Source organism: Ctenopharyngodon idella, chromosome 1 (assembly GCF_019924925.1).
Source record: "Ctenopharyngodon idella isolate HZGC_01 chromosome 1, HZGC01, whole genome shotgun sequence".
In the NCBI taxonomy this organism is placed as follows: Eukaryota; Metazoa; Chordata; class Actinopteri; order Cypriniformes; family Xenocyprididae; genus Ctenopharyngodon; species Ctenopharyngodon idella.
In genome coordinates, this window is record NC_067220.1 from 2154743 (window position 1) to 2168485 (window position 13743).

At 36.8% G+C, this 13743-nt stretch overlaps 1 protein-coding gene and 1 long non-coding RNA gene across 7 annotated transcripts in view; one reads left to right on the forward strand and one right to left on the reverse strand.

The window, feature by feature from the left end:
• Positions 1 to 700: 700 nt before the first annotated feature.
• LOC127501582 (NACHT, LRR and PYD domains-containing protein 3-like) overlaps positions 701 to 13743 on the forward strand; it is a 132109-nt gene continuing 119066 nt past the window's right edge. For 2 of the 5 annotated variants that reach the window (XM_051875071.1, XM_051874889.1), the window contains exons 1-2: positions 701 to 952; positions 5695 to 6278. In XM_051875071.1, the coding sequence (XP_051731031.1) occupies positions 6136 to 6278 (143 nt within the window). In that variant the 5' untranslated portion in view covers positions 701 to 952; positions 5695 to 6135. Of the gene's footprint in view, positions 953 to 5694; positions 6279 to 6955; positions 8807 to 8950; positions 9125 to 9679; positions 9854 to 11224; positions 11272 to 11349; positions 12907 to 13743 lie in introns of those variants that run through there. The other 3 variants (XM_051875250.1, XM_051875159.1, XM_051875320.1) reach the window with 3 other exon arrangements.
• Positions 7483 to 13743, reverse strand: part of LOC127508729 (uncharacterized) — a 227056-nt gene continuing 220795 nt past the window's right edge. For both annotated transcript variants that reach the window (XR_007928890.1, XR_007928887.1), the window contains exon 3: positions 7483 to 7661. This is a non-coding gene — a long non-coding RNA (uncharacterized LOC127508729). The remainder of the gene's footprint in view (positions 7662 to 13743) is intronic.

The window sequence follows — 13743 nt, forward strand, 5'->3', positions numbered from 1 at the left end:
AATATCCTGACTTCCATTTGAAAGTGAAACTAATCCATTAAGAAGAGAAGTTGTGTCTGAAAGTTCCCCATGCCGCCCTACAGGCATCTGCCTATTGCCTGCCAGGATCTGCCGCACTGGCTGGGTGTAAGAAATGCTTGAGGGGACTTTATGTAAAAGGAATTTAAAATTTTATTTTAAATTAATCAATTTATCACTAAATAAAAGTTTACACATAGGCCTACTTATGTAAATAAATGTAATATATTTTACCATGCGTTCATGTAATACATGCAGGCTATATAATACATCCATAGGCCTATATGTTTTTAAATACGTTTTATTTATAAAGCACATTTAAAATAACCTCGGTTGACCAAAGTGCTGTACAAAATTACCTATGTCCATCACCAAAAATAAAAGACATTCACAAGAAGTTAAAAGCACAAGAGTACAAATAGGTTTTCAAAAGACTTTTAAACTCACTGTGCTCGCTCTTTTGATAAAGACAATTTAAATAAAAGGTATTATTTAGTTAATATAAATTGTCAATACTTGAAGCTTGAACTATGTGATACATGTCTGTTGGCAATGTTAAATGTAGGTGGTAGGTACTTTTACAATGTGTCTTTTAAACACATTCGTGTTAGTTGCATTGTAACTGTCACGTCTCGCGCACTTTCCAGTGCCCACGTTTACTTTATTCTAACTAACAGCGCAGTAACAGTGGCTAAATTTCCCTCTCCACTTCCGATGAAGTGATGCGAGTTCGAACTGAACGCGTACGCTCCGTTCGAATTGGAATCTCATTTAAGATGGCGGAATACCCTTTGAAGTTCACTTTGAAGAGCACTGACGGTCGAATGGAACACACCTCAAGTCACCTTATGTGACCAGAAAACAAAAGTAAAAGAAAACACGGAAGAGACGCCAGTCCGGAGATGCAGTGTATTTAACTCCGTTATATGCTGTGGTAAGTTAAGAAGTTATTATTTGTTACAGTGCAAGCGATAAATACGTTGCAGGGATTTCCAAACAGGACGATATTTGCTTAACTTTGTTTTTAAAAGTGCGGGACAGGAGTTTTGAGTTTAATTTATCGACAGAATTTTATATTCTTGTGATAGTTTCATACTACAATATGTTATAAGTAGCTACTATCCAGCAAAACATTCAGGAACCTTTATGGAACGTTCGCTAAGTAATTTTAACGTCCCATTTATAGATCGCAGTGAGCAGTCTGATAAAATTTGAACTACTCAAGGAACATATACACAACGACTATCGGGAAACAAAATACTTTTAATTTCATAAACAACTGCTCTTACAGTGTGTCTGTGTGTGTGTCTGTCCCTGCGTTCCATTCAGAAGGGATCATCCCTATGCCCTAATCCCTTTTAAGGGTTTTACCCTCCGGAGTGAGAGCTTCGAAGGTATGAAGGGTGTAGGGGTCAAAAAAACTCTACTTTTTTTTTGGAACTCACTTCTGCGTCATCTTAACGAGACAATCAAGGAGGAGTAGATTGTGCAAGCTGCGCCTTTTGTTTAACGCTAGTTTATTTATTTATTTTTGGTTTATCGCACCATATTGTATATTGTGTCTATGTATTTGAAACATTTGAATGGACTGATAAAGTGAGCTGTAAAGTATTTTTGTTGAAGTACAATGTCGTTTTGACCATAATAATGTACCAAATCTAACTCGTATAAATATTACAGTAGTATAGAAAAATACTATACATACATTTATAGGTAAAATCGAGCTCCGAGCTTCCTGTATCCATTCTGTGATGACAAACAACTTCCCTGTGCAAAGGATCATGGGGGCCCGAAGTGTCCATCAGTTTACCCTTCGAAATCCTTCATTCCGAAGGGCCCTTTGAAGAGCCCCGTTTTGAGCACAACGGTTTGGAACCAACCTTCAATATGGCGGCCATGAGTGTCTGTGTGTGCACGTGCGTGAACAGGTTTATACCCACAAGGACAGTAAAACCTGAAATCACCTACATTATGGGACCAGCCAGCAGTCCCCATGGGGGAAATGGATTAATAAACATACTAAATGATTTTATTTGATTTTATTTATTTATTTATTATTTTTTTTATTGTTTTTGGGTAAGTTGGGTAGGGTAGGTTTAGGGGTAGGGTTAGTGTTGGAGGACAGAATATATAAAAACCATTACGTCTACGGAGAGTCCCTACAAGGATAGTGAACCAGGTGTGTGTGTGTGTGTGTGTGTGTGTGTGTGTGTGTGGAGAGCGTCCAGTTCCCAGCTGCAACCCCTTACTCCTCCACATCTGAAACAAATTAACAAAATTAAAACCTTGGTTTTTATCTGAATCACAGCTCATTTTTTTTGTATCATTTAAATAGGCTATGAAGATAATTGTGCCATGTAGTAGGCCTAGTGATTTGATGCCCTGTTTGCATCTACACACACAAGCACAGCATCATAGTGATTTATAAATTCGACATTCTATATTAAATTATGTATGTAATAGTACGTTATATTATCGCCAAAGTGATTTCTGAATTACTGAGATCGATCGTGAATCCCCTAGTCTTGACTTGCAGTGCAACTTACAACTTTGCCTCGATATTGCGAACAATATTGTAATTTTGTCCACTATAGGGAGCCATAAAATGCAAAATCCTTTTAGGTCTAATAGTTTGGCATCAGTTGCAAAGGGTTGAATAGATTCACATGCAGTACATTAGGCTACTGATTACAGATTATATGTAATTATAATCTTACTGCTGTTAAATTTACCTGAAAAACGTAAAGACTGTATTTATTTGTCCTGTTACTTGTTTCTTTGTTGTTGTTTAACTGTTTATTGTCTAAAATAAATACTTGAGAAATTACTTAGATTAGATTAGATTATTTTCCTATAATATTGAATTTCAAATTGTAACAATAACAACTTTTTCTCTAGCAAAAAATATCTATTTTGTGATATATAAGATGATGTAATATTTCACCTGGTTATTTTGTGGGGTTTTTTAAGGGTCACATCAATAATTTCCTCCACACTGCATGTGGTGTGGGTACACCTTACTGCAGGCGCCTTGAAATAACAGACCACAGAGTTTAGAAAGATGTAGAAAGTACAAAGCTAAACATTTCAAAATAAACCATTACTGCTAAGAATATTTACATTGTTGGCTGCCATCTTTTGTTTCTTTGATAGATCTAGCCCAGATTTTGTATTGCCTCACGTTCGTTGGATGTTATACTTGAGTCTCTGTCAAAATATTCAAACGCTTAAATCTCCATTTAATGACCACTGCATTATTTCCTTTAAGTATGAAAATACTCTACTTTTTGCCACAGCTTAGGATAAATTGATGTTTTCTACACCACCACTATCATATAACTGAACTTACCTTTTTGAAGGCCATAACTGAAAGAAGGACCTAAGAAAATAGAATCAAACAAAAGATTCAGATAATAAATAGAAATAGAAAAATAATAGAAATAGTAAATAAATATTTAATTTAATATTTAATAATGCAAACTCTAATAAACTTTTTTTTTTTTTTTTTGGGAGACAATGCATTTGTAAAGACTGTTGACAATTTAGATTTCATTTGACCAAGGTCAGAATGTTAGATTTAGCGCACATTTGAAGATAGGCTGTCCCGAATTTGACTTTTGCCACATGAAAACGACTCTGTGTATTTACCATATGGAAAATAGGGAAGGTGTAGAACGTAGCGTAAGCTTTGTGAACTGCAAGAGTTTTACACTTTCTGCGTAAGTTGAATACAGAAGGCGGTCTGGTGGAAGCTAGATATTTTATTTCATAACTTGTTAATTTTTTTTTTTTTTTTTACACAAATGCATCGCTTTTTGGGGTAATTATCATTTGAAAGTGAGCTAATCCTTTAAGAGCTCCTGGGATTCAACCTTATTTTCTTCATGCATGTGGAACATGTAATGAATTGTAGCCTATATTCAATTATATTATTGAAGGCTATCATGTTTTTTATGCTTAAATGATAACTGCTGAAATTAGACTCTTAATTTTATGACAGTACAGAAGTTACTCTTTTATTTATTTTTTTAAGTAGCTAATTAGTTAATGTTTAACTTCATTTTACAATTACATCTACTTTCTTTTCAATAGTTTATTTGCAATAAAACCATAATGTCAATCTGCAAAACAAAAGAAAACATGGTTTCTGCATAAAATCCATTATCACAGTGAATTAAGGATGTTTTTTTTTTTTTTTTTTTGTAAAGAAATAATCCCACATCCCTTTTTAAATCCAATATGGGTTTATATTTTAATTTAATTCTTCCTTTGTCTGAGTTGCAAGGTGTCAGGTCTAATAATAAAAGCATTGGCGACTGGATTTTGCAAGTGTTGTTATGGAAATGTCAGATGAGGGACGAAATAGGGACGCTCGCAAACTGTCCAGGATAAATGTCCTCGGAATGTCCGCCAGCGAATGTTACAAAGCTGACCAACTGCTGACCTAAGGGGATGTTTGCAACGTCTGGGGGATGTCCCCTGTTTGTAGGGTAACATTCTTAACGTCAGTGAATAAATACATAGATCCACGGTTAATGCTTGTCTCCTAATGGTCTGGTGGTAGAACTAGTGTGCCAGATAGGTGCAACAGCTTTAGTTTGAGGCGCTCGTCTGTGTGAAGACTAGAGCCTTCCGCCACTGATAACAGCGGCATCGAAAACTCAGTTTGATTTCAAAAACAACACATCCCAGAGCCAGATTGCCGTTTAACACAAACGAAATTAATGCTAGTCAGCATCATGAAGAAAATGAAGGTTTACAGTAACGGATGCAACTGCTAATGTGGTATTTGTAGTGGCCCATGATAGATGTATTCCGTGTGTCTGAATGGGCAGTTTGTGTGATCAACAATAACATACAGTAGCACTGGAATTACACAACATTGCTACGCACATGCTACTCACAAACTGACAACATGTTTGAAAAAAATATTACCAATTTGTAAGTATGTTTAATTATTTTTTTTTAAATCACAAAATTAGGCTATTTATTTAGGATTTTGTGTCACAATTACGTCAGTATCTAGCTGCTCAACTCATCTGTCAGTCACTACTGGAGGTGCCACAACATATGTTGACATGTCAGTAACTAAGCAGAGCAGCTTGTGCCAATGGCTTCTAAGATGCCATGCCAGTAAATGACTGATTGTGCACATATTGGACTTCTTTACATCTGGATAATTGTATGTTATTTGAATTTGAAATATGCTACAATAAACCTGGCTTTTATGTTTCCAACAGCAAAGCACTTGAACATGACTTACTCATAATTACTGTATGGCTTTAGAAGTAGGAAGTAGAATTTTTTAGGTAATACATGAAGACAGCATGAAGGCTAGAATGAGACGGTCTAGTGAGTGCGCATGGCGAACTAATAGAGGTTTCTGCACTACAGTGTTGGTGCAAAAAAGCTATTTAAAATTACTTTTGGAAAAATACTTAATAAAAATCTTAATATTAGCCTATCAGTCTTTCTGTTAATACAGTGCAGTGAATAAATATCCTGTGGTCTCCCAGTAGTTTGTATAATGGAAGTTTAGCATTATGTAATTGATTTACAATAAAAAAAAACACATTTTATGTCTTACATCTCATGATGAACTCAGGTGAGCACAGTGCCAATCTATTTTCCGCTAATTCTTTTTTTTTTTTTTTTTGTGAATTGGAATCTGTGCAGAGGGTTGTGGGTGATTGGAGGACGCAAAGAATTTAACAGGCTGAATGATGGACACAAAACAAAAGCTTTCTTCCAAGGATCCTTCAAATTGAGACGGCTTTACCTGGATATATTCTTCCAATTGAGAAACACACTGAAGTGCAAGTGCAGAAGGAAAAAAAATATATGATGCAAACATCCAATGTTTACAGTAAAAATCAGATATTAGTTTAATCTGCAAGCAGAAGGTGTTTGACCTCAGAAACTAGTAGTGTAAGTCTGAGTGCTACAGATTTTGAAGAGCAATGGAGCTTAAAAAGTACTGTTTTACTCCATGAATCTGAGAGATGAAACATGATTGTTGTCAGTTTTACTGTAAGTTTGTTTTTAGTGTCCTTATGATGGTAATTAGCAGATAAATGCCTTAAATCAGGAGAAAGAGTTGGGGAACACACATCCAAAATGCATCACTGTGAGGAGATAGAGGAGGACAGGAAGGAGAAAGAAGAGTATGGTGCAGGATCCAGCTGTGTGTCAATGAAGAGTGATCAGTCCATGCGCAACCCCATTGCTTTCAGTGATGGAGCCGTGACCTCTGACCCCAGGTACAGTAAGATACCCATGTATGCATTTGGCAGATGCTTTCAAAACAATTTACAGATATTTTTTCAGTTAGCATTGGAATTTCCACCTCTGATAAGAGACTTCTTTCTTAGGGGGTTCCACAAAGCTCCATCTTTGACCCTATTCTTTTTTCTTTATACCCTGATGGGCAACATCTTTAAGAGTATGGGGTGTCTTTCCACTGCTATGCCAATGAAACACAATTGCAGCTCCCATTAAGGCATTATAACACATATTTTGGATTCATTAGCTTGTCTAAGCAATATTAAAACAAACAAACAAAAAACTTAATTACATTCTAATGTGTTGTATTTTTTGAGGTCCAGCTCCTCTGACATCATCTCTCTGTTTTAGAATCAACTACAAAAATTTTTTTAAATAAAGCTTTGAATAATTTGGCTCTCTGATCTCCCTTTGAGATCAGAAAAGCAAAAATTACTTATTATGCGAAGAACGAGACTCAAACAAAAAGGTGTTCGATCGAACAGTGGGTCCAAAACTGTGGAATTAGCTGCCCATGCATATTAGGTCATTCCAGTCTCTATTAATCTTTACATTTAGGAAGAAAGTACATTTAATATTTTTAGATTATAATGCTGTGTGAACTTTTTCATGAATAAATTTTGTTGAAGTTCTGTCTTTTGTATGTTGTGATCAGATCTGTGCCATCCACTTCATCCCGCTCTCAGATCCATATCAGGCAGGACAAAACTGAAGCAGTCCTGCAGACACACACACTGGAGACTGGAGACTTGCAGAGAGACAAAGACCAGCACAAAACCAGCATGAAGAACAAGTATGAGAGATTATTTGAGGGAATCAAACACCAAGGGAATGAAACCCTCCTGAACAGGATCTACACACAGCTCTACATCGTAGAAGGAGAGAGAGAAGGAGTGAATGAAGAACATGAGGTTTTACAGATGGAGAAAACTGCCAGAACACAACACTCACAAGACACTCCAATCGACTGCAATGACATCTTTAAAGCCTCACCTGAATCAGGATGTGACCAAATCAAGACTGTTCTTACTAAAGGCATCGCTGGAATTGGAAAAACCGTCTCTGTGCAGAAGTTCATTCTGGACTGGGCTGAGGGAAAAGCCAATCAGGATGTAGATTTCATGTTTGTGCTTCCATTTCGAGAGCTAAATTTGATCCGAGATCACCAGTACAGTCTTCACAGTCTTCTGCTGAACTTTCATCCTGAACTTCAAGATCTGGATTTAAAGATTTATGAGGAATGTAAAGTTGTGTTCATCTTTGATGGTCTGGATGAAAGCAGAATGACACTAATGTTTTCAGACGCTCAGAAAGTTTCTGATGTGACTGAGACTTCATCAGTGGGTGTGTTGATGTCAAACCTCATGAAAGGAGAGCTGCTTCCCTCCGCTCTCATCTGGATCACCTCCAGACCAGCAGCAGCCAATCAGATCCCCTCCAAATACATTAACCGTCTGACAGAAATTCAGGGATTTAATGAACCTCAGAAGGAGGAATATTTCAGGAAGAGAATCAGTGATGAGCATCAAGCCAGCAGAATCATCTCACATTTCAGAAGAGCAAGAAGCCTCCACATCATGTGCCACATACCTGTCTTCTGCTGGATCTCATCCACTGTGCTTCAGAAGCTACTGAAAGAAGATCTGAGTACAGAAATCCCTCAAACTCTGACTGAAATGTACATCCACTTCCTGCTGATTCAGATCAACATGAGGAATCAGAAGTATGAAGAGAGAGTTCCAGAGAAACTCCAGCAGTCCAACAGAGAAGTGATTGTGAAACTTGCTGAAGTGGCTTTCAAACAGCTGATGAAGGGCAATGTGATGTTCTATGAGGAGGACCTGAGAGAGAGCGGCATAGACATCACTGATGCCTCAGTGTATTCTGGGATTTGCACTGAGATCTTTAAGGAGGAATCTGTGGTTCACCAGAGGAAAGTCTACAGCTTCATTCATCTGAGCGTTCAGGAGTTTCTCGCTGCTTTCTGTGCATTTTATCATTATGTAATCAAAAATGTTGACACATTGCAGTTTTGTGATGTGATACATCATCTGCATAGAGATGCAGTAGATAAAGCCCTTGAAAGTAAGAATGGACACCTGGATCTGTTTTTGCGGTTCCTGCTGGGCATCTCACTGGAGTCCAATCAGAGACTCTTACAGGTTCTACTGACACACACAGAGAACAGCTCAGAGAGCATGAGGAGAACCACACAGTGCATTAAAGAGAAGATCAAAGATAGAGATCTCTCCACTGAAAGATCCATCAATCTGTTTCTCTGTCTGCTGGAAGTGAAAGATCAGACTATGTCCAGAGAGATTCAGGAGTTTGTGAAATCAGACAAACTCTCAGAGAAGAAACTCTCTCCTGCTCACTGCTCAACAATTGCCTACATGCTTCAGATGTCAGAGGAGGTGCTGGGTGAGCTGGACCTCAAGAAATACAACACATCAGATGATGGTAGAAGAAGACTGATACCAGCTGTGATCAACTGCACAAAAGCTCTGTGAGTGTTTAATCATTTTTTAATGTCTTTAATCGTGTTTTCATCATTTTATTTGAATGTCTTTTACAAGAATGAAGCTGATATTATTGAAATACAGTTGAAGAATGAGGTAATACAATTCTCATGTGTTTTACACTATTTCAGTCTTGCTGGCTGTAATTTCACTGCTCAGTGCTGTAAGAGTTTGTCGTCAGCTCTACAATCCTCAAACGGTGTCCTGAGGGAGCTAGATTTGAGTAACAATGACCTGCAGGATTTAGGAGTGAAGCTGCTCTCTGATGGACTGCAGCATTCAAACTGTCAGCTGGAGATACTGAGGTGTGCAAGATTTAATATTTGATATGTTGGATGCTTAATATTGTGTACATTGTACATTGTTTAGCACTAATAATGAGTTTTAGGGATTCAAGCATAAACATTTGGAATTTTAGCACATTGTTCGAAGCTATTTCAACAGTTTCACTTAATTTTACACTTTTAACTTCACAAACCAAATGGCCTTGAGGCACAGATTTTGGCTGACTAGATTTTCTATTTAAAATATACCTATTAAATCACATACTACAGCTCATCTCCATATTTTTGTCAATAGGTTAAGTTAATAGGTTTTAGAAAGAATGTTACAAATAATCATGTCCCATGTATGTCTTTGAATTGAATCAGTTAATGAAAGAAATTAAAGATATAGTGTAGATAATACTTTCATAACTTTCATTCTAAATACACTTTCACTATAAATACACTGTTGCCATAGCATCAAACTATACAACTCTGAAACCTTGTAATCAGGGCATCTTTGTAGATTTAGAGACATATTAACAGATGGACATGGGTAGTTTTCTATACTTAACAGACTGTCTTGTGTGTCTGTAGGCTGTCTGGCTGTATGGTGACAGAGGAAGGCTGTAGATATGTGTCTTCGGCTCTGAGTTCAAACCCCTCACACCTGAGAGAGCTGGATCTGAGCTACAATCACCCAGGACAATCAGGAGTCCAGCTACTCAGCAACAAACTGAATGATCCAAACTACAATCTGAGGATACTCAAGTATGTGGGGCAGTTATGACTCATATGTGTGTCTGTATGTCATTGAGGTCACCTAAGAGATTTCTTTTGTTAAAACATTGCTATTGAAATATTTTTATGCTCCCGTTACTTTTTTTTAACTGTCTTTATCTGATGAAAAATAACAGAATACACAAAACTTAAGAAATAACATCGAACATTTCTTTTATTAAATTTGAGGGAGTAAAACTGGATGACTATTAATTTAATACTAAATGAACTTTAAGAAAAAATTAAGTGCTAGCATGGTGTTGAACCAACTTCACATTGTAACATTGATTCAATATGGCATTGATATACCATTGATTTTTTTTTCTTGAAATGTCAACATTTTTTCAACATTAATTGCAGGTACAAAAGTTAATGCAAAAATGTTGATGCAGTTAACGTGACATCAATGCACTTGTGTATTACTTGTTTAGTCTACAGGCATGCACGTTTGGCGTGAGTGCTCTGTAAAAGAATGCATATATGCGCAGATGCGTAGTCTTATAATACAGCATTTTTACTCATTTTTGCAGATCTGTTTGAATTTGAGCTGTGGTTTGTTTTGACAATGTTGTCATCTGTACAAAGAAAAAAAAAGTTACACTACAACAGTGTACTATAAATGGATAGAGTACCCTTAGATATCTCCTTACTCAAACACATCTGATTCAACTCATCAGCTTGTTAGTAGAGACCTGGAAAGGTTGCACAACTATTGCACAGCTACACAACTATTTTACAACTACATTTTTCATTTGTACTGCAACTACTACAAGTGAAATTATAGTTATACTGATAGTTTACTAGTTAAATTCTTGTAGCACGTTTATGAAGGTACACTTTGAAGTATGCTCTCAGTATTACATATTAAATGTACTTTAAATATACTAATATGCTCCTATTTAGGTATTATTTGTATACTTAATATATACATTTTACTGTACTTTAAGTAGATTTGAAGTAAGTTTCTATGTACACTACCAGTGTAAATTATGCAATTTTTTGTGTAGTCCACTGATAGTGTGGACTACAAAATATACTTAGACATTTCTGTCAGTATAAGTCAAGTATACTTAAGTGTAATTTTAATTATATTTCTGAGAAGTACATAAAAAAGTAGACTGAAAGTAGTTTTTAGTTTAAAATAAGTATACTAATATCACACTTGTATAAACTTCTTTTTTTTTTGTTAGGGGAGGGAGATGAAATGATGCCACAATCGTCATTGTTGGTTGAACTATTCTTTTAAGGCTAACATACTAAAAGCCACAAAACTATCATTTTGATTTCATTTTATTTGCATTTTTAACAATCTTCTCAAACCAAATCATTTTTGTTTGTGTGTATCTTTTTGTCAATGTATAGTTTGGACCATGGAGGACATTTCAGAATCACACCAGGACTGAGAAAATGTAAGTCAAAACAGACACACACAAACACACACCTCTCCATGATGTCATAGTTGTTCTGATCTTTCTTTCTGTGTTCAGATGCCTGTGATCTCACACTGGATCCCAACACAGCTCACACTCAACTCATCCTGTCTGAAAGAAATAAAAAAACAACACATGCGACTGATCATCAGCCGTATCCTGATCATCCAGAGAGATTTGATGACCGGGAGCAGGTTCTGTGTCGAGAGAGTCTGACTGGACGCTGTTACTGGGAGGTTAAATGGAGTGGCTCAGGTAATGTAGCAGTGGCATATAAAGGAATCAGCAGGAAAAGTGGGATTGACTGTTCGTATGGATTCAATGAAAAGTCCTGGAGTCTGTACTGTTCTGATATATACTACACTGTCTGGTACAATAATAAGAGCACTGATGTATCTGGCCCTTCAGCCCGCTCTAATAGAGTGGGAGTGTATTTGGACTGGCCAGCCGGCACTCTGTCCTTCTACAGCATCTCTGACACACACACATTCACACACATATACACATTCAACACCACATTCACTGAACCCCTTTATGCTGGATTTGGTGTTTACCCAGAATCTTCAGTGTCTCTGTGTCAGATTTAACAATCAAAAAAAAAAAAAAAAAGAAAAAAAAGGTAATTGTGGTTTTATATCTTGTCATTGCAACATTCTCACTTTCTCATTGTGAGTCAAGTAATTGTCAAGTGCAAGAAATTGGTATAAATTTGCAGTGTGAGATATAAAGTTGCAGTTATGTAGTCACATTCAAATCCAGACTCAAAACACATCTGTTTAGCTGTGCATTTACTGAATGAGCACTGTGCTAAATCCCAACTGATTGCACTGTATTTTATGTATCCTCTTTTTTGTTTTAATACATTTTATATACATTTTTATTCTCTACTTTTATTGCTATTTCTATTTTTATGAACTGATTTCATTGCATTTTACATCAATCTTTTAATTCTTATGTATTTGTTTCCTTTTTATGTAAAGCACTTTGAATTACCATTGTGTATAAATGTGCTATATAAAAAAACTTGCCTTGCCTTGACTTAATAGCTGCCAATTAAATATAAAGCACTAGGCTTTGAATTTGAAGTTGCAAGACCAGTGGCGTAACTTTGTTTTTTAAAAAAAGTGGGTGGAATATGAGTGTGTGTGTGTGTGTGTGTGTGTGTGTGTGTGTGTGTGTGTGTGTGATCGCTGCGTTTCAGTTCAAATGGCACATGAACCGATCATCTCTTCTAGTAATAAACATGAATTAACATCAGTACACACCGTTTTTTAAGTTCACCGACCCCACCCTCATTAAAACCTGTGTTCAGTGATAAAGCGCTCTTCTGCGTGGACTGTGCATGAGCGCCAAGAGAGCACAGTTGCATGCCACTGATAACAACAGATTTTGAAAAATTTCATGATTTCAAAAACAACACATTTCAGTGCCAGATCACCTCTTATTTAACAAACAAATTAAATGAATGCTTTGCTAGTCAACTGGAGATGTTTCATGTGTATTAGGTACATCCATGCCGCAAGATGTTTCAAAAAGTGGTAGGGACAGTATTGACCCTGGTGAAAAGTGGTGGGGACGTGTCGTTAATTTATTATTAAAGATTGTTTCTTTGAATCTCCAGTGTTGTGTGGTCATTTCTACAACCACCACGTTAAAGAACACTAGACCTTAAAAATAATTAATTGGATTTACCAGTCCTCCAGCTGCTCTGCCTGGAGCAGGAGCAGCAATCCCTCAGGGACTATACCAGAGGATTTCTACAACTGCCATGCCTAGCAAACTTTCCCGATCATTCCTTGTGTGTTTTCTATCAGACCAGCCATAACAAGCATGCTAAGGCATGCCTGCCCAGTGTTGGTCATTGGGGGACAATTGCAGAGTACCCAGCTGGAAAATATTAGTTTGCTTTGATGTCACCATTATGGAGATTAGTGTTTGCTTTAGTTGGGCAGTTTGACTCTTTTAATGCTAGTGCTTTAATGGTTTAAAAGCCAGTCCTGACTCGGTGATGTTACGTGTAGCTGGTGTTGAAGAGATGAAGCATATACGGAGATCCACAATAATGATATATTTAATAACAAAGAAGGTGAAACACACATATACACACTTGGGTTAACAATAGAACAGACAAGGAGTGCAGGGAGTGAGTCCAATATAAAGGGAGTGCAGATGATCAGGAGCAGGTGCAGGTAATCCACGATGATGGGGAGATGACGAGGAAGTGAGTGCAGGTGTGGAAACAAGAGGATCTTGGGAAATGGAGTCCGGGAACAGAGGGAACTGTGACAGGTGATTTATATACTGCTCTGTAAACTGCACCTGTGGCACCATTCGGTTGCCAGGCACGCTCATTGCTCCTCATTGCTCCTCAAGACAAACTAAATGGAACTTATATGAACAAACAATAAACAATTGTATTTTTTTTAGCTAACAATGAAGTGTTACAGAAAA